The 22,755-nt window shown below is 35.9% G+C and overlaps 1 protein-coding gene across 1 annotated transcript in view; it reads left to right on the top strand.

Annotated features, from left to right (window-relative positions):
- Positions 1–3,104: 3,104 nt before the first annotated feature.
- LOC138705585 (uncharacterized) overlaps positions 3,105–22,755 on the top strand; it is a 95,167-nt gene continuing 75,516 nt past the window's right edge. The window contains exons 1-7 of the mRNA XM_069834188.1: positions 3,105–3,185; positions 7,257–7,340; positions 9,181–9,372; positions 10,821–10,962; positions 13,714–13,867; positions 17,558–17,715; positions 21,840–22,077. Of these exons, the coding sequence (XP_069690289.1) occupies positions 7,268–7,340; positions 9,181–9,372; positions 10,821–10,962; positions 13,714–13,867; positions 17,558–17,715; positions 21,840–22,077 (957 nt within the window). The 5' untranslated portion in view covers positions 3,105–3,185; positions 7,257–7,267. The remainder of the gene's footprint in view (positions 3,186–7,256; positions 7,341–9,180; positions 9,373–10,820; positions 10,963–13,713; positions 13,868–17,557; positions 17,716–21,839; positions 22,078–22,755) is intronic.

Here is a 22,755-nt window from a genome sequence, read left to right on the forward strand (position 1 = left end):
ATTTATTCGTCTAATGATAAATTAAAAACACAGTTATATTTATCTTGCACTATTTCGAAACATAAAGAACCTTCTAGAGACTTTATAGCAGTAGTAAAATTTTATTTATAAAGTGACAAGAACAATTACGAGAGATTGTGACATCCAAGTCCTCCCTTTTTTATATTATTCAAATATTCAAGAAATCCTCAGACTCGGCCAAGATAAAGCAAGACAGTCACTAAGAAAAAACGAAACAACCCTATTATGTTTTTATTTATCGTGTTTCAAACATTACCTATATCACGCAGTTTTGAGTTTTGTCATCTCCTATAAAATTGATGAACTAATAAATACAAAAATATAGCCATTAAGATAAAAATACATATCTCATTCCGTAGCAAAGTATATTTAATTCATAGAAAGCTATTATATATTTTTTTAATTAAACTTAAAACAATATTAACTCAACTTGTTTAGAAAGAAGATGGACATCAATTGGAAATTAAATTAACTACTTTGGATATTGCATTCCAAACCTAAATACCTTTGCAGTGACGTAGATGACTCTCCAATAAGAACAAATGTTAATGTTGCGGAAAAAAATTACTGTACCTACACTGTTCAGATCTATACACCCTCGGAGGAAGCAATACTAATTTTAATGTTATGGATTATTTAATATCAGAATTTGGACTTTATATTACAAGACACTAACTGGAAAATGTCAAGAGTCCATAAATGAAGTGATAAAATTTCTAGCATGAATATTTCGAGAAGTGACCACGATATACAGTGTTTATAAGTGTAAATATTTTAGTATTGTAATGTAGAGGTCAAAATAAGACTAAAATATCCTGTAGTACGTTTATCTGGTAATGATCCGTTTCAAACTTACGTATAGTGCACAGAAATAGTAAAAGATCTACACACACTGTCCCTCTTGCTACACGAGCTGGCTTCTGTTATGCACTATGATGCTCCTACGTATAATAATCATCCACCAAGGAATTGTTTCAACATACATTTAAATACACGTTTAGACTGTATGGGCCAAATTCATAGACATTCTTAGCGCGGGCTACCGGTGGATGATCAGTGAACTAATATTTTTCGTATTCATAAACCAGTGTTAGCGATATGATATGATATGAATCCTGTACAAGTAATCAGTCGATAGCCGGGGCTAGTTTAGCACGCTCGTAGCGCGGGCTAGCGAAATGTCTATGCATAGCACCCTACAGGATCAATTGGTTGGCCTGTCAGATCACCGGACTTGAACCCTGTCGAGGTCTATCTATGGGGTCACTTACAGTAACCAGTGTATGCTAAAAATATTTCAGATGGAGTAAATTTCATCGGAAAATTTAATGTGCCTGCGAAACTATATTAAAAGAATTCAAGAATTCAATGGTGTTGCTACATTGCTGAGGCAACTAACGCGTCTCTGTCGATCTGTGTCTCTGTCAGTGCAGGGACGTCAATTTTAATCATTATATTGAGAGGTATATGACTTATTGCTGTAACCACTTATAGAATATTTTGCATTGATTAATCATGTCTCTTTACACTCCAAGTCTGAGATCAAGCATTATTTTGGAAAAGTATTGTAAGCATATTAATATTACTCATATTTTATACCTACATTAAACCCAAATATTTTTGTTCATACGTGTCGATGTATGTAATGTTCTTGTTATAGAAACACATTTAAATATGAACCAGTATAATTCCTTTTTGGCACCTGAACTTTTTGTGACATGTCGAAAATATGGTATTTACTACGTTTACCATTCCATGATATTTAATTCAATTTCGCTCTAATAATAATAACAATAATAATTCCGAGCGACTCACCTAGAGACAAGGCATGTTCTAAATCATGAGAGAGAGGAGTATAGATGAGAATTCATGAGCCGACTGAAGGAGATGGCACCATTTCATCAAGGGAAACAACTGACAAATTGAAAAGCATGAGAATGAATGAATGAATGAATGAATGAATGAATGAATGAATGAAGACGATCAAATTGAAGCTATAGAGTCATTTCATTCCAACGTCTGTGAAGACTTCAAATGCTGATAGGCCACAATAGCGGTACTCGCTGATCAAGTAGCAAAAATGAAGTCAAGCAGTCCACATGAATCGGTGCAGAATATAAATACAAAACAAGGAACACATATACATTCGAACTCGGAGCCTCTGGATTCGTAGCTAGACGACATTTCTCTGATGTCTACAAAGAGACTTCCACGTCTTGTAATAGGTATCACAACATATCATCACATCATTAGTTGGCATACCGGTAAATCTCTCACCAAAACTTTCATTTCATTCTGTGTAAATTGTTTTGTGGATTTCTCTAGTATTCCTTAAAATAATAATTACGGCATTAGTCTGAACTCTATTAATGTACTTTTCAGGTTCACTTTTGCTGTAGTTGTCGGCAATGAATGGGAGAAAGACGCTAAACATTTAAGTTGATGTCGAAGCTCTTGATCTGCTCTTCATAGTTCATATTACTCTCCCAATTGAACTTGGCATTTAGCAAAACTGCAATAACCTTTCCTTCTTAAGAACTCTAGGTATACCTTAAAAATATAAATTAGTTGATATCTTCAAACTCACTTTTCAACTTTTAAGCAAAATTTTTACTTAAAAATCTATGGGTTGTTCATCTTGAACAAAATACCAAGAGTTACGAATTAATATAACTACTTAAACTCGGCATAAAATTCTAAAATTAGTACTAACAAAACCAATCTAACATAAAAACCTATTTCACTTCAGAAATCAGCATGAAATCTTGGCTGAAAACAATCCTTAATTCTGAAACACAGAAAGAGAGTACATAGTAGCGTCGTTTCTGTCTTATATTGTCAATAATTGTTTCATATATTCTTACTTTCGGTTCTACGGACGATAACACTTACGGCTGATTAATACTTGTTAAATGAAATTAATTAATGACATTTTACTGCGCTAAAATTAGACAAAGGTAAAATAAAAAAAGAACCCTCATGATGTATTAACTCGTTCATATTATTAATTAACTGCTACCCCCTACGGCGTTGATAAATACCAAGGAGAAACAGTGGTTAAAACACGTAGGGATGCAATAGAGGGGGTATATCTTTATTCTCATATATATTGTGTTTTCGCATTCGCTGCTACAGTAGTTCTGGCCGTACTTCGTTCCTACCCAGTAAGTACTGTACATACAATGGGGCAACGAAGTGTCTGATATGTGAACATATATCGAATTTAATTACTGTTAACAAACGGTACTTGTTTCGAAATTTGCTTATACAAAATGCGTTACGATTACTACAACACGGGACGAATAAGCAACAAAATTGGCACAGCAACAAAGCAAATCATATTTTAATGTACCGAAGTACATATGATATTTCCATGCAGATATTCTGAGTCATTATACGATGAAAGAGTAATGGAACGGAGAAAAATTCTCTCCGGCGCCGGTACATTAAAATCATATATATATATATATATATATATATGATATGCGTAAATCACTTCGTGATTTAAGACGGCGCTTATTCCGTCGGATCCCGGCCAACTAGTCACTCATTACGAGTGCACCTCAGCACATGTGTGGACTTCAGTCCTACGTTCATAGACATCTATGACGTAGTGCAGAGGGCGGCCACTAGAGGGAACCCAAGAGTTGGAACTTAAACTGAGACGATTCTGTCCGACGCCGGGGTGGGTATCCGGAGTAGCTTAGTGGATAAAGTATCAGCACGTAGAGCTGAAAACCCGGGTTCAAATCCCGGCGCCGAAGAGAATTTTTCTCCGTTCCATTACTCTTTCATCGTATAAAGCAAATCATATTTTTACTTCCCGATTATCCATGACAAATTAGTACGTCGGGTGTAGGCATACATGTAGAACTGCATACTTTGTTAACTGAATAACATTCTAGGAAAGAGAATTGCACTGTATGGATTTTAAACGGAGAAATAAAATTTTAATGTCTTTACCGGCGTATCTCAGACGATACTAGATATTTTTGCTTACTAATCCAGAATTGCGGTTGAGTGTGTAATCGAATACGATGGAGTAATTGGAGTAATTACCTGGTTTGGTTTTGCCCGAGGTTTTCTTCTATTGTAAGGTGATGACAGGTAATCACATGAGAAAATTCTCGCGGTATTATGAATCCTATCGACGCTAAACAACATAATAGTTGGCACAGCGTCGTTACATAACCGATTAAAAGTTTAATTTATATAAAAACAATAATCATTGTTAGAACTAACAAATACGCTAAAAAATCAATTCAATTTCATATAAATTCAAATTTTTTTACTAGGTTATTTTACGACGCTTTGTCAACATCTTAGGTTATTTAGCGTCTGAATGAGATGAAGGTGATAATGCCGGTGAAATGAGTCCGGGGTCCGGCACCGAAAGTTACCCAGCATTTGCTCATATTGGGTTGAGGGAAAACCCCGGAAAAAACCTCAACCAGGTAACTTGCCCCGACCGGGAATCGAACCCGGGCCACCTGGTTTCGCGGCCAGACGCGCTGACCGTTACTCCACAGATGTGGACAAATTCAAATTATAGGAAGAGTATATGCCTAACAAATTTATGAGTTTGGCTTCGTATAAACTATACACATGCAACAAGTGTCTTGTTTGCTCCATTCTGTCTTTAGACCATGGACCATCACTGTCGAATATTGTAAATGGAAAAATATTGCAATTCATTTTATTTCATTTCCGAGAAAGAGCAAGGTCAACAATAATGTACTACGAGTAATACTGTCTAGGCCAGTAGCAGGCCATGTTTTTTGTGTTAATTGGTTTGTGATTATCGTACATTACTGATACATCGTTACTGAGGATGTATATTTACAGTTATGAATAGATAAATAATCTTGGAGAATCTTTGTTTCAGTGATTTGTTTTGAGGAATTGCGTATAGTTAAATACAATATGTGTTTGGGTGTTAATAGTTTCTCTAATTTTCATGTTTTTATCCTTTGGAAACTTCTTTTTGTTTATTGAAGTCTCATTCAAACCTTCCAGAAATTTATGCCTAGGTGTAAGAACATTTCGGGGCTGGAAACGTGCTTGGTATGTAGGCCATCTAAAAGAAATTAGACTAGAAGCGTACCCGAAAACACGTAAACGTGAACGAAAACAACAGGAACGAGATGAGTCTTTTCCTCAGAAGAACAAAAGATTTCTGTCGAAAATCTTGGCAGAATGAAGAGGTTCGTCTACAACAGAGCTGGGCACCGGGAGCGAATCCAAACTCTAAGCGGGAACGCTTAATATTCATCCGTTACGGTATCAACGCTGCGCGGTGTTCGGCGGAGAAGGAAGGGGTTGAAGAGAAGTCATATGGCTCCCCGTGAGAGAGTATAATTAGCTCTTGGTGCCCAACTCTGGTCTACAAGAACAAGTGAGGGATCGAGTGTCCTGCTATATAGCGAGACAAAATAAAGGCTACGGCCAGCTGTTCCTTTGGGCGTTGGAACACCAAAAAATACTGAAGTACGCCAGTCTTCAATAGGAAATGTATAATGAATTGTTCGCAGAACGTTATTGCAGTGCTTTCCATTTTCCTGTGCTGGAGTGTCGTTTTCTTCATCTGAAAGGACAACTTAGACAGGTGAAAGCTGTAAATGATTGTGCATGGATGATATGTGGCCACAAAATTAGATTAAAAAGCTTTTTCCTTCTGTATAGATATGTAATAGGCCTACATAATATATAATAGAATACGAAAGCACATAATGTAACTCAAAGCATGAAAGAAATTATATTGGCCTTTTGAGTTGTAGACCCTAATAGAAAAATTCGCGTAGCCCAAGTCTTTCATTTCATAAAATAGCTCTAACGCTGCACATCATGTTATGAATTATTTAGTGAATTTGTCCTTAATTTTCAACGGCCTACGTTTTATTTTAAGTGAATTAAAATATGATGATCCTAGAGATTAGCGAACTTGTAAAGAGACTTTAATTTTTATTGCTATATACTTCCAACAAATATTGGAGAAAAAGTAAGAACATAAGGGCACAGTACATCAGTTATTCATTGATTTCAAAACGGCATATGACTCAGTTAAGGAAGAAGTTTTATATAATATTCTTATTGAATTCGGTATTCCCAAGAAACTAGCTCGATTAATTAAAATGAGTCTCGGTGAAACATTCAGCAGAGAACGTATAGGCCAATTTCTGTCGGATGCTTTTCCGATATTCACTGCGGGCTAAAGCAAGGAGATGAGCTATTACCTTTATTTTTTAACTTCGCTCTAGAATATTCCATTAGGAAAGTCCAGGATAACAGAGAGGGTTTGGAATTGAACGGGTTACATCAGCTGTTATCTATGCGGATAACGTGCGGATATGTTAGGAGAAAATCCACAAACGATTAGGGAAATCACGGCAATTTTACTATATGATGTCTCGTGACCAGAACATTGTACGAAATGAAAAAATTGGAAACATCCTTTGAGGAGGTGGAAATATTCAAATATTTTGGAGCAACAGTAACAAATATAAATTACACTCGGGAGGAAATTAAACGCAAAATAAATATGAAAACGCCTGCTGTTATTCTTCTTCACCTAACATAATTAGGAACATTAAATCCAGACGTTGAAATGGGCAGGGCATGTAGTACTGTAGCACTATGTGTTAGTTGGGGGGCCGGAAACGTAGATGGAAGGATAACATTAAAATATATTTGAGGGAGGTAGGATATGATGGAAGAGACTGGATTAATCTTGTTCAGGATAGGAACCAATGATAGGCTTTTGTGAGGGCGGCAATGAACCTCGAGTTCTCTAAAAGTCATTTGTAAGTAAGTAATATAAGTGCAACATTATAAGTTATAAAAGAGAAATTAAAGTTACAATCAATTTTTGAAATGAATTCATCAGTTTCGAAGATTTCGTTTTATTTTTACAAATCGTACATGTTGTAGAAATATATTTCCTCGCGAACGCATTTTTAGAATTACATTAATAAAATTATGCAGTCGCGGTGTATGCTACAACTGAGGCTAGCAACTTCAGCGCTGGACGTGTTCGAATTCTGCCTACAAAATGAATTATCTTTCCGCTGCCAAAGAGATTTTCCTACGTTTTTCATAGATCAAGACACGATCATTGGCTAACCCCCTATCACTGTCGTAGTATGTTCGTCTATTCTGTTCAAAAGATATTCATAGTTGGGCTCGTGTGCATACTACAACAAAACTCAATATACATTTTGCAACATTTATTGTTTCAGATTACTGAATCATGGGAACTACGGCTGAAGAGAAAGTTTCGTTATTTGTCTCCATCCTCTTTCTTTCTATATCTTTCCTACCCGGTAAGTAAGCGAATAATTTTATTTATTTTAAATTTATTGTAAATCTTATTACAGTAACAACAACCGATGAAGGGCCAAAGCCTACCAGCTGACTACAGTGGTGAACGATCATCCAACCACTATGAGTAACGAGTGGTTAGTACGATTATTCCCATTATTTCCCCTCCCCAGCTGTTAAAGCTGACTTGAGAAACCGGATTTCGCTACTCAATGTAACCTTCCAAATTAATCACGATGCAAGGTGGACGCCGGTCTCTTACATTGGACGAAATTTAACGAAAAAAAAATAGTATTTCTCTAAGACTCGAAATTGAGAAAACTGGTTAAACATTAAACAATTTCAAAGACAGATTTATGCATTGTTTTGTAGTAGATGGGGGCCATTTTGAGCACCTTTTGTAAACTGAAATCAACATATGATACAACACAACAACGCTAATTTTGGTTTTGATGGGTTTTCTTGCTTTGAAATCCATGTATTCCATTACTATTGCAGTTAAATTTCAATGGTGCATATCCTACAATGTGTCTTTTTTAAATTATAAATTTAAATAACATTAATATTGTTATTCAGTTGTTTTATTAGCTTTATTCACTTGTTTCTATTAGCTTTTGGCTGCAATTGTTTAATCCAAAGCCTCCTCAAATTGGTGTACTGAAACATTAGAATTTCCCTTTATTCAGTATGTATACATTGTCATCAAAAGAGGTAATTTTTACAAAAACAATAGTTTATAAATGGCAAAAAAGAATATGATTTTGTACGTATTGAGACCTGAAGAATCCAAAAATGGGGAAATAAGTACATGGTGCCATTTGAAAAGAACAGATTCGTTGGCACATTCTTTATAAATGAAAAGTTAGTATTTGAAAACATGTTCAAAATATTCCTTCTTTGATATCTTACAACTTTTGTATAAATAGTTTCTTCATAAAGTTAGAAATAAGAAAGTTACAAGCACTGTTCCATACTCTTTACTCACCCTGTACATTGTTATACATTGCGATGTGTTTGACGAACAAAAATGACAATACAAATTAATTTCTAGTATATTTTGCATTGTACAAGCTATTTTTATTTAGAAGGTATATTCATATGTTGTAATTTGTTATGTTTTCAGATGTACAGAACTAATGATAATTACAATGTAAAGTACATTTATTTACTGTAGTCTATATTATAAATTTGTTTCACGTCACTAGTTAATACTTGTACTCTAATGTATTTAGCTACTTACACACCACTATTCTTACAGTTCCAGTTTACCCGAATTGCGTCCTCCACCATTCCTCCCAAACAAACTACACTTGCAACACACACATATTGCAAGCAACGAGATATTTGTCCGGACTCCAATAATCATATATATGCGTGTTTAGGATCTTTGGGTACAACAGCAGGCCATTGACTATTGTTGAGTTTCCGCTTCTATTGCCGTGTGTCATAATAGATGGCTTGTATTCATGTAACTGATTTACCGGCAGATTTTGTTTTAATGTTTATGATGACGGTCATTAAGGCAGTGATGAATCGTAGTTTGTAAATTTCCAATCCGGCAATTGCCTTTGTGACTAAGGGAAACCATGAAAAATCCGCAGTCAAATTAACTGGCCACGGGGTTTAAATCCGGGACCTCCCAAATGCGAGCCTCAAACATACCGCGTGAGCCACCTCGCTCAATCCCAGATCACTCTGAACATTTTATTTGCAAAAATATATATATGAGTATTCACATCATGTTTTTGAAATGTTGTTCAGAACAAATATGACACTATCTTACTGCATACTTCATTTTAGTACACTGGTAAGTTAATGTTGTACAAACCTGGCTTGTTACAGTTGTGGTGTTGGGGCAAGGCTGCGCCCTCAAGAGCTATGGCACCAACAAGTGGGTGTGCGTTTGCAATGCAACCTACTGCGACAATCTAATCCCCCCGGAAGAACTTATGCAGGATGGCTACTACCTGCAGTACACCTCCACAAACACGGGAAAACGTCTAGTTCCCATGCTAATGGAGATCTCTAATGAAGGCAAAATCCTTTTCGATTTTTGATCCCTCTTTCTTTCTGTGCTTTTCTTTTCTAAAGCTAAAAAATGGGGAATGGAAGTACAGTACTTGTCTTTCATTCAAAATACAGTATACTTGTTTTCCAATTTAAAAAGAAACACTTAAAATTCAATTTATGTCAATTGTTCGAATTTCTTTTGGACCAATTTTATCTAGATGGATCTTCAGCCGAGGTTTTCAAAGTAAGGCGGATAGTAAATAGAAGTACAAAGGAACCTAGGACCCATCTCGTCAGATACCATCTTTCCATTACCAATTCCACCGATACTAGATAACCGCGAAATTAATGTAACATCAATAAGTAATCTATTTAAAAAATCCTAATGAATTATAGCCGCAACGCTGTTATTCCCGGCGTGACTCCTCTTTGCTTACATCTTAGGAAGTGAAGGCTGTATAAAGTCTAGGTAGGTAGTATCGTTCGCCATGTTTGTTCTTTCATTACCGAGCTACCAGACGAGGGATCTATTTGCAAACTGTTAAACGTAGCTCCTATGATAATAAATCAAACGCATTGTAATTGAGCAAAAAAATGAGCGGCAAATAACGTCCTCGTGTGATTTCTGCGAACGCCAACGAAAGAGCCAAAATGGCGGGCGTTTATATTAAGTATTTATCGAGCCTTAGGAAATGCATGACTTCTTCATCAGCGAATTACAAAACGCACACGTTTAAATGTAGCCGATCTGCAACGTGATTGGCTGCCGGAAATTAGAGCGACGGGACTATAGTAATTGTTCCATCTGCCGTTAACCATAATTATAGTCCGTGCGTACATTACAGTGGTAATTAGAATTAGAATTAGCCCGTAGAATCCCTGTAGGGCAAGGGCCTCTTGGCTGGCAAGGTGGCTATTCTGGCATTCCCGCGTAGCCAGTTCGGGAAAGATCCTCATTCTTTTGATGCTGCATCTATCAGTAGTCTCCACTCTCGGCGGTCCGTTGTCGTCCAGTTGGATCCAAACAGTGGTAATACAGCTTTGCAAATTCATTTTAAATTAAATTAGGTTTTATTTAATGACTCGCGCAACTGCCGAGGTTATATCAGCGTCGCCGGAATTTTGTCCCGCAGGAGTTCTCTTACATGCCAGTAAATCTACTGACATTAGCCTGTCGTATTTAAACACTTAAATGCCGTCGACCTGGGCCGGGATCAAACCCACAACCTCGGGAACAGAAGGCCAGCACTCTACCGACTGCGCCACCCAGGCCGAAGCAAATTCATTTACTTTAAGAGATAATTCAATAATAGATATTAGCAAGGAAAACGGGAGTACTCGTCCTCACCTGGCTAAATATCTTCCCGATACTAGAAGTTAAATCGACACTAAATAACTTAGCAATTGATATAGCGTCATTAAATAACCAACTAAAATAAATATAAACTAATAATGGATTTCTTATTTTACAGCGTCGAATATTGTGGGAGAATTATGGCAAATTACAAGCTCTACGAAATATCAGGAAATGATAGGTTTTGGAGGAGCTTTCACTGACTCTGTGGGAATCAATTTGGGAACTCTAACTAGCGATGTTTCACAACTTCTGCTAAAGTAAGTATATAATTATGGGTATATACATATATATTAAGATCTCATTTCTTATTTTTATTTTTCTATGTCTCCATGATTCTAATCCATTGTCTTCGGTCTTGGGCTCTATGCGTAATCTCTGCTTGTGTATATATCTGACAGAACATCACCTAATCCACTCGGTTTTAGTTTTCCTGTTACGTCTTACATAATAATGGGTGTGTAAAATAGTTTTTCGTATTTTATTATCTTTCCTAATCATATCGTCTAGTCACTCATATAATTTGGTTTAGTATCGTAACAATGCTAGAATATTTATATAGATTTTAAGTATGTACAACTTCATTTCTTACATATGTGTTTCCTGCAAAGATTTTCTCAATATTATTTAAGACAACAAGAATATTAGTAGACTATTTGGAGAAATGTATGGTATTTATTCGCGGAAATCCAAACAGAATGATAATGGCATTAGATAATTGAAATCTAGTGTTAATAGACGAATTTAAATATTTAATGCTGAAGGATGCATAGAACGGAGAAAAATTCTCTTCGGCACCGGGATTCGAGCCCGGGTTTTCAGCTCTACGTTGTGACGCTTTATCCACTAAGCCACACCGGATTCAAATTCAGATGCCGGATTGAATCCTTCTCAGTTTAAGTTCTACCTCTGTTTCCCTTTGGTGGAATACCCTCATGTACTGTGTAACAGAATATGTGACAGTGGCACAATGACCAACACTATGTACAGAGGTGCACTCATTACGAGTGACTAAGTGGCCGGGGTCCGACGGAACATGGCGCTGTAGGATCCTTGGTGTATATATACATATAATAGTCTACCAAGAGACAGGATATTGAGTTGTTTCTGGCGTAAGATGAGCTGGGAATGCGTCCTGATTCTGAGACTCGAAGAGGCAACAGATAGTTGCCGCGTCCCGATGCTGTATTTCAGGTCGCCAGAGACCGAGTTCAGCTCCGTCACCTCAAATAGGATGAGAGAATGAACGATAGTAGGAATTAAGGGCGGAGAGATGGGACCTGATCAGGAGTCTCGAACAAGCAATGAGTGCTTGTCGCTTCTCAAGTCATTCCCGATGCTGTATTCTAGGCCACCAGTAACCGAGTTCGGCTCCTTCAGTCCAAATTGGAGAGATCCAGTAGTAGATAGAGAATGGTACCAAAAGACACATTACACATACAAAATGGAGTGACATGGCCGAGAAACCTGGCATGTTGCACATGAAACTTACACTTGGATGATGTCATCGAAATTCTGAAGTTGTGCTTAGAACAGAAGAAACGTGAAATCAGGAAGAAATGTAACCTACAACCCAGCATGTCACTACAAAGTGTAAGAAAAGACTATAATATTAAACGTATTAGGCTTAATGGAAAGCTAACCACATAAATACTAGGCCTATTTATTTTTTTTAAATATCCAGTCAAAACGGTGAGACTTATTTTCGTTTACGTAAATTACGTCGTCTGCATTGTGTCATGCTATGAATCATGTCCGTCCGCGAAGTAATACAGGGACATCATTTTATTTTTACTAACATTTCTAATATTAACCTGGCTATACCTTTGGATAAACGATAAGAATCGGAAACACCGTTTGCTACCTCCTTCCACGACTGGAGTTCGATGATACTGGCGTAATATACAAACAAATCACATTACTAGGTATAGGAGGGAAGAAAAGTAGTTCATCCATTTACGTAAACTAGGAAATATCGCGATTTTGAGTTTGATAATTTTCATTAGGTTTTTGTTTCATCAAAATACAGTACAGTATTAACAATGAGTGTTTTTACTCACGAACTGAGCTATCCATGTGGACGTATTCATTATGCAGTGTATATTATACTGTCTACAGCACATTAGCGAACAATATAAAGAATGAAGTTAAATTGAAAAATAATCATAGTATGGATATTTAAACACATTTTTTTTAAATAGTGGCCGTTCATTTCGATACAGGCTTCAGTTCTAATGTGCATATTATCGCACTATAGACTATTGTACGTAATTCCAATTACCAGGTTCGTACTTCTTATCAGTAACTCATGTTGAAATAATTCTGTACCTACTCTATAAAAGAGTACCTTACGTACCGTAAATTCAATCTTCACTTCTGCCCGATCCGAAAAGATAAAATTACTCAGACATGCTATCTACTGTCCGTCCAAGTGGTTACGTCGCAGCGTCGTAGAAAGGGAGGAAATCACGTGACAGTTAATTACTTAACGAGGCCCTTTTATTTAAGTTATTTTAAACAATTGTATGGGTATAATATTACGTAGACGTCCAACATTAATGTTCCCAGAAAAAAGTTAAGACATCCCAGCCACTAGCATTTACAGAGAGGCGAATAGAAGCAGGTGGGGGAAATCGGGATGCGACGTAGACAAATGGAAAATGATGCAATATTGAAAGCTCTTTCGTCACTGGAAAACGCGAACATATTTTTGGAACGTACTGTTTACTATAACCGTAAGGCTACTATGAGTGTATACGCGGTCTTGTATCTGTGTGGAGGACGGTTGAACTTCATTAGTAGAAGGGGTGGAAGTGAAGTGCATTCAAAAACTCAGGTACAATAAAAATTGAAGTAAAAATAAAATGATGTCCCTGTACAAAAATACAAAGAGTGGTTTTATTTACGTTTATTTTATTCTGTAGTTGGGAAGAATATAAACAGCTCGAAATTTAACAACAAAATACTTTATATTCTTAAGGTATTCTAATCCATTTCTTTTGTCTAAATAGCCAATATTATGGACCTAACGGCATTGGGTACACTATGGCCAGATGCCCAATGGGTGGAACTGATTTCTCAACGCGATTCTACACTTACGATGACGGGCCAGTGGACATGACACTTTCACGTTTCAGCCTTGCTGAAGAAGATTACAAATATAAGGTAAGTAACTACTCCGATGGAACTGCACATTTAAATGATATTACACATAAACCTGAGATATTTCATTTGGCATAACTTGTTGGACTGTAACAGGATAAAATTAAAAAAAAATGGGTCTCATTAAATTACATATATATTCTCATTGCACATATTACGCTGTCCGCCGCCATGCTTCTGTGGATAACACGCGTTTTCCAACCAAACGCTCCGTGATTTGATTCCAGTGCAGTGACAATGTAAGAGTTCAAGGAACTGGTGTCTGTCCCTTTTCATAAGCTATCTTGCGCTGTGTCAGTGGTGGCACTATGCCGTGCTAACCACACGACCAGGGAGGCCTGTAACATATGCCTGTCTAGAGTTGTTCAAAATATAATAGGACCTACTCTCCCTACACCGCACTGGATTTTACGTCGATAATATAAGAAGAGGAAGAGGTATAACTAACGAACGAAAAGCACAATTTGATAAAAATTGTTACTAGCCTATGCAGTTATCAGAATAAAACAATTGCTTTTATAGGTCCCTTTCTTTTACGATGTTACAAAAAGTACTATTGAGAAGTGTTCTACTGGAATATATAGAATGTTGCAGAAGCCACACACCATAAATTAAATAAGAGTTCATTAAAATTTTATGTTCTATGTGATTGCCGTTTTGTTGCACGGAGAGCTTTAGACAGGTGAGTCTCAGTCAATCATTCCACAAACGTTTCAAGATTCATCGCCTAATATGTATGTCTGATTTTTTTTTACTTCGAAGTGGCCTGACCTTTAGTTCATAAATGCGCACATTTATATGACACAAAAGACAAAAATCCACACATGTTGTCCACACCTGTGGAGTAACGGTTAGCGCGTCTGCCCGGGAAACCAGGTGGCTCTGGTTCGATTCCCGGTCTGGGAAAGTTACCTGGTTGAGATTTTTCCGGGGTTTTCCCTCAACCCATTACGAGCAAATGCTGGATATAACTATCAATGCTGGACCCCGACTCATTTCACCGGCATTATCACATTCATCTCATTCAGACGCTAAATAAGCGTCGTAAAATAACCTACTAAAATAAAAAATCTACACATGTTAGGCGGTAAATCCTGACATCTTTGAACGTGTGTAAAATGAGTTACCTGTCTGAATCTCTACGTAAAACTGCACGGCGAAAACATCGAACATATCATTTGGGCTGCAGTTTAGACTATGGTGTGTGACTTCTGGGACATTCTGTACAACAAATGATAACAATGAAGATTGCTATTCTTAACAGTTGCGTCGGTTACTCAAGCGCTTGCGCACTGGTCTTCCACCCAGGCGATTCGAGTTCGATCCCCGGTTAAGTGGTGATTAATTGGACGAAGTAGACGTTGCAGAGGTATTTTCTCCGGGTACTCTAGTTTCCTCTATCAATCCACCAAAACTCTGCGCCTTCTCTTTATTTAAAATAAAAAATTGTTAAAAAAAAATAGGTTGGGTGAAGTCTTAAGAATAATACGGGTTCGGGTTACCGTTGCTCCGGGTCCTGAGGCTTATGAGGTACTCGTCCGATAATGGGATTTGTCTGCGTTAGATTTACGAAGGCCACTTGTTGGACTTGGACAACCATCGCTTATACAGATTGAAAGTAATATAACTGTTCAGATTTTAATAGCTTATTCCTTTGATAGAGTACAACAAAACTGCTAATGCCATATTTTGGGGGTTTTTACGACGCTGTATAAACATCTCAGGTTATTTAGCGTCTGAATGAGATGCAAGTGATAATGCCGGTGAAATGAGTCCGGGGTACAGCACCGAAAGTTAAGCCCGGTTCAGACAGTGCGTGTTTCTGTTATGGATTCCAAGGTGGCTGATAGCTAGCCTGCGTGCTCACTTGCTGGAAGTAATGCGCTCTGGTGGCTCCTTTGATGGCTAGCTTGCTGGATTTTGAGGATAGGTTCCTTGCTAATTTTCGTGATGGTTTGCAGGCTGGAACCGAAGATGATGATACAATATCACCACTGAAACCATTTCGCCATGTTCATTGTTTTCCAACAAATCCTGTTTTTCTATATTCTCTAGTTTCTAATAAACAGCAATTAAATATCGGACTTTAGCTGTTTTCCACTTATGGTTTAATTACCTTATTACAACATTTACTATTATTAATGTAGAAAGTTATTTGTTTTCCACTCACGGTTTAGTTTCTTTTTGACCATGAGTGTTGGCAACAGATGAAACAGCAGATGATTTTCAAATTCGAACTGTGAAAAGCGCCAGCTCCGTGAGAACAACAACCATCACCGTAGCCAACACGGAAGCCAGCATTGTAGCCACCACGACACCCAGCTTGCTAGCCAGCAAGGAAACACGCAAGAAAACAAGCACCGTCTGAACCAGGCTTTACACAGCATTCGCTCATATTGGGTTGAGGGAAAATTATGGAAAAAACCTCAATCAGTTAACTTGCCCCGACCGGGATTCGAACCCGGGCCATCTGGTTTCACGGTCAGACGCGCTAACCGTTACTCCATAGGTATGGACAATACCATATTAGTCCCAAATGAATAATTTTCTTAAGAAACAATTTTCCGCTAACTATTAACACTGTTTTACTCGATATTTACTATCCGTACGGGTCTCATTTTTACTCTTGTCGTTAGAGAAACTGATAATAAATGATTTTTCCCTTTCGCAGTTTTTAAATAAAATGGATGGTTGCCTTACAAATTAAATAAAAGATTAATCTGTGTCCTTTTTTTTTTTGCCATTAGGAAGTCTGGCAGTCCTACTACAATTACTAAGGGACAGAAAGCTGCTATTCAGACCGAGTGCGTGTGTGTGTTTGTATGTGAGCCGGCGATGAACTGTTGTCAAACTACGCAAACTTTCAACCTAATTTTCTATTTAACCATGCACTTAATTACAAAAAGCATATCGTAATAGATTTTTTTTATTTATTTTAATGTATTCAATCTGCAGTAACATCACTCCCACCCTGTACAACGGGCCAAAGCAAGCCTAAGTGCAAGGATCCGTCCCGGGTCCAGTCCTCGAAAAGCCAAACCACGTCATTCTTAATAGCTTATACGCTTCCATAACTCTGACCCAAATCTTCATCCATATGTCTGCTGATGCTGCCAGTGAACTTGAAGCTTAAAAAACCTGGTTTACTAACTGGCATGACGAGTTGAGAGTAAATCAAACTAGAATTAGGCTTACTCTTAAACCAAATATGGTTATGCCATATGTCTATACTGTTTCATTTGGTAAACTTTTTTCTTACGTACTTACAAATGGCTTTTAACTTTTTTCTGTAATAAGAAATAAGAAAATCGATTGAGCAAATCAGACACAATCATAATTTTGTACAATTTGATATATGAGCATCAATAACCTCATTTTGTTATTGGACTTTAAAAACAATTACTATATTTTATAAATTTATTCTTCGAGTGAATAAGGTGAAAGCATTTCAATTGAATAAAATCCCTTCAAACGTTTAAGAGATAGTAAATGTAAAAGAACGGAACCTACAGAAAGACCATTTCTTTTCGATATCAATAATGCAGAAAATATGTTTCTCCTTCATAATAATATATTTTGACACACCACAATACTTTCTGTGTATTTATACAACAGAAAAGTGAAACGTTGTAGTAGCAGACGAAGGTTATTTAATTAGAGCCAATGAGGTAACTCTGAATTTAAATATTTTAGATACCATATCTGAAGTACATCAAAGGACTACAAGATGTCAAATTACTTACAACTCCATGGTCACCACCTGAGTGGATGATAGAACCAAGAAATGGATCTATAGGGTACACAAAGCTTGGAGAGCAATACTACCAAGTCTACGCCGAGTATTTCGTCAAGTAAGTTCAAGCAGACTACTACACTTTTATTACGTCATACTACTTTTGACCAATAAACTTTACGAAAGGACGTGTTTCAACCAATCGTGGCTGTTTACCGCTAAAATTTTATCATTCCCTAGCATGTTTGTTTTTATCATTTCTCTAGCATTTGTTTGTTTTTATCACTTCTCTAGCATTTGTTTGTTTTTATCATTTGCTTAGCATTTATTTGTTTGCCAACATTTCAAAATGAAAATTATTTACGGTAGTATAAAATATGCTTTGCGATCGTCATTTGTTTCCCGCATACGTAGATAGTCAACTGAAAATGGCGGCTCCGTTCAAACGTTTTGGTGAAGCTAATATTAGTAAAACAGAATTTTAGTAAATCAATTAATACATATTTTACTGTATTGGTATACTTTATTTCTTCTAATCTTTATATACTTTCTTCTGTTTTTATCACCTCCCTACCATTTGTTTCTTTGTTTGTCAATATTTCAATTCTTTACAGTACTATAAAATATGCTTTGCGATCGTCATATTTTGTTTACCGCATAGATAGTCAACTGAAAATGGCGGCTCCGTTCAAACGTTTTGGTAAAGCTAACATTAGTGAAATAGAATTTTGCTAAGTCAATGTTTTATTGTATTAGAGTGCTTTATTTCTTCTAATCTCTATATACTTTCTTCTAATCGTGTAATAGTCAATTAAATCCCACTCGAGTTTTGATTTTCTCTAGATAAATCTGCTCGTGTTCCATATATATATATATATATATATATATATATATATATATACATATCCATACAGTCACACTCAGAAACACAAAGACTGGAGCACCTGCAGGTACACTTGGTTTATGTCCCTTTACGAAAAGAAACAAAACGTTTAATATAACCACGCATTACAATTGCATTTGTTTTTATTATTTTGCAAAAGAAAATGAAATATTTAATATAACTATGCATCAATTCGAGGAGAAGGATAATATATCATATCATATCATATCATATCATATCATATCATATCATATCATATCATATCATATCATATCGTATCATATCATATCATATCATATCATATCATATCATATCACATCACAGTCTTGCGATGGTGACTAATAATTTCGAGCGAGAGTTCTTTTATGCCCGCTGCGCGCGCGCGCAGCTCTTTTACCTGTAAACATTGCTAAAGGATGTACACATCTTAGAACACAGCGCATCATGACGGAACGGAAGCGCTTAAAGCTTTCAAGGAAGAGTGGAAGATACAATATTTATGCTTCGAACATGGTGATGAAGTCCAGTGTTTGTTGTGTAAAAAAATATAATTTGCAAAAAAAAAAAAAAGCAACATAAAACGGCATTATGAGACGCAACATGAAAAAAAAATATATAGGCATTTTTCAGGAGAAGAGAGAAATAAATTGATTTCGGAATTAACATTGAAGGTAAATTAATTTACTTTTGGGTCAGTAGACTGTATATAGATTCCTTTTATTTCTTTATTTTAAATGTATTGTTAATGTTTTATTTGTTGCTTGTTTCTGGATATTTACTTTTATTAGACTACGTGTTTCTTTAATTTAGAAATAATATTTTATCTTTGATTGCACTTTAACTTATACTATTACCAAGCTCAAAAAGCTAATTCACTTTTATTCCAATAACTATTTTCAAGATTTTGAGCAAATATGAACTAAACATGTTGAAAACTTTGATGCAAGGAGCTTTTTTAGTAACGTCAATATACTTAAAATATAATTTCAAAACTATTAGATCTAATTGCACCAAATTTTGTACAGATGATATTATTATAGATCTGCTTATATAGTTTAAATTTCACAAATTTTGGCCGAAAATTGTGGAAGTTTTAAAAATCATACATATCCCCTTAAATGATTGACCATAAAAATTACGATGGCTCTCAATATCTTAATTTAATCAATTTGTTTTTTCGTGTTACGTGCATCTCACAATCACTCTAAGAAACCTCATTACATAATCACGACTGGAGAGTAAGGACTACATTTTCACAATCAATATACTCTATTTCAATCAATATTGTCATTATTATTTTTTCAACGAATACTCAAAAGTACTTAAGAGATCACACACGTCGAGCAGGTAGACCCTATTAGTTTCTCCTAACCAATGAAGTGAAGTATTTACATAATAAATAATTTCTTTTAACAAGAAAATGGTTTACAAAAAATTAACTTTTCCTATTTCTCTTTTTATTCTTAAAACCCTTTACCTTTGTTTATATATGTACATGTACTCGTATATTAAATAAATGAATAATTAGCCCTATTATATAGCCAGAAAATTAGTAACGCAAGTTATTGTAATAATTGCTGCTTTTATTCGCTGCATGTGCATGTACATCCCTGTTGTCTACGTTACGACGATAAGTAGTGGATGCGCTATGCGCTCGTGACCAAGGTCGAGCTCTTCTACCATGATTGGGAGCTAATATCGGCTCATCCCTGTCATATCATATCATATCATATCATATCATGTCATGTCATATATTATGTATGTCTACTTCTGACAGTTTTGCAAAGTAAGTTCCTTAACGTAATTTTCTCATATGAACTCATTCACCCGAATTGTGAATTAGTTATCAGGCGCAAATACAAAAGGTAAGAGTGCTACAAACTTGTATGTGAAATAATAAGCACATCCCGTCATCCCAAATGTCTCTACTGTCTAAATGGGAAGAGATTACATCAGTGTTACAATTAGACAGCAGATTAATAAAAGTGTTGTATATTTACAAGTGAATGAAGAGTAGAACAAAATTTCTATTAGTAGCATCAGCCAAGGCAGGGTGCACGGAAAGCGTTTTTGTATCCATTACGACTATTCACTGCGGCAAACAATTTTAATCGCCCAATTTACCAAAGAAAGTGTTGAAATTGTCCTCCTTCCTTTTCTATAAGTTTCTGACACCGGTTTAAGAAATTCTCGAACACACTTAATTCACGCCGTGACATATGGAGGCTGTTTTCTGTCGGATATTGTTTTTCAGTTCGTTCAGGTTGGGCGGGTTTGTGTTGTATATTCTCTCCTTCAGTGTGCCCCAAAGATAATAGTCACAGAGTGTAAGGTTAGGTGATCGTGGAGGTCAGTCCTTACTAGTAATTACCGTATCTTCAAACACATCACAAATTGCTCGTGAAGAAATACTCGTATTGGGTGCATGCGCTCTTGCAGAATTCTGTTGAAAGAATCCGAAATTAACTCTCCCTTTCAGTCAGTAGCTTGGGTAATGTACAGTATCGACCAGTATTTATTGTCTGCTAAAAATTTGGTCCTATAGGCCTAATTTGTTCGTCACTAATGGCCCACCAAACCAATTTTATGTCCCGAAAAAGCACAGAGGTCTGGTCTGCTATATTCCAATATCGATTATTTCGAGAATTTACACAGCCACGCATGTATTACCACGCCTCGTCTGGAAAGAAACTGACAGATTAGTCATTCTTTCAGTCATGAAAACGGGTCCAAATCCACTTCCAAATCTGCACCTAGAAACTAAAACACATGATCTTAATCTATTCGCTACTTTTACTTCACAGGATTTTAGTTTCAATAATTTTGTTGCTTTCTAATTCGAAAGACAGGAAATTCCTGTTTATTGAGAAAACCTCCTAAGAGATATTTAGGAGAATTTTCTAGTCGAAATTCATTGTCGTCCAAGTTTCAAGGTAAGCACTCGACATGTACGGTTGTTGTTTCTTTTTAATTACAACACTTCCGTCGCCCTAAATCTGTGTACTAAATGATGAACCGTTCAGCAATTTGTAACACAGAGAAATAGTTCGTACATCTCGAACAGATTCTGTCAAAAAGTACGAATTATGAATCATTTTTAACAAGATAACATATTCATTTTTCTTACCTTGTATGAAGGAACACAAACATGTACTCACATAAAATTATCTCAATCGGCTTGCTGATTTAGATCAGATATGAAAAATTGTTAGAACGTATTATAATAATTTTGCTGACATTAGAATGAATTAATATTGTTAGAACGTATTTTGCATGTTATAACTTAAATTAATTTTTGTAAAACATATAACAATCTTCTCGCTAGCATAAATTAATACAAAGTTAACTTTGTTTTTCAGTTATTTATTGTCCTATCAGGAAGAGGACTTAAATTTCTGGTCAATCAACACCCAAAACGAGCCTGGCAATGGCTATGATATTTACTTCGGCATCAACAGCTGCGGATACTCTCCACAAGAAGAACTCAACTTTCTTGTGGGCAACTTGGCTCCTACGCTGGAGAAAAATGGTTTTGGTAACATAACCATCATGAACTGTGAAGATCAGAGACCAAATATTCCCGAGTGGGCAGAAGTGGTAAGAAGATAAGTCTCTTTAATTTGCAAGGAAGAGGGAGAGAGAGATGAAAAAGGCGTTTTCCTTAATTGAATCTGCCTGCTATAATAATAATAATAATAATAATAATAATAATAATAATAATAATAATAATAATAATAATAAAGCAGAGGTATTGCTGTCCATGAAGCGCTGATATTTTATTAAGCAAGAAAACAGAATTACCGAGCTTTCAGAATTTCGTAAGTCAGATTAAGGAGAGACGGAAATAAAAAGTACTTTATTAAGCTTTATCGTTTGAGTCAACGGAAAAAAAATGGTTGTTAATTTATAAGAAAAAATAAATACGAATTTGAGTGCTCTAATTTCTTTCTCAGAAAAAATTTCATTTGTTATTAAAAAATGTTGTGAAACGTTCTTGAAAATATTACAGACAAATAAGTCCCTTCTCTCCGTCTGCAATCAAACTCATTATCTTGAAGTTCGTTACGAATCGCTGTACCAATTTTCGCTTGCGACAATCAGAACCGAAATCTTTTGTCACTGCTAGTATAAAGTAATAATAAAATTATAACCTAGTATGAGTTCTCTTTGTAAAAGAATGTGTATTTTTATGAAATTATTTATCACGCAATTTGAATCTCAAGTTTTGAAAATACAACAACACACTTTGGCTTTCATAACGATAAATAGTAAAAT

The sequence above is a fragment of the Periplaneta americana genome, chromosome 9 (genome assembly GCF_040183065.1).
Source record: "Periplaneta americana isolate PAMFEO1 chromosome 9, P.americana_PAMFEO1_priV1, whole genome shotgun sequence".
Classification (NCBI taxonomy): domain Eukaryota; kingdom Metazoa; phylum Arthropoda; class Insecta; order Blattodea; family Blattidae; genus Periplaneta; species Periplaneta americana.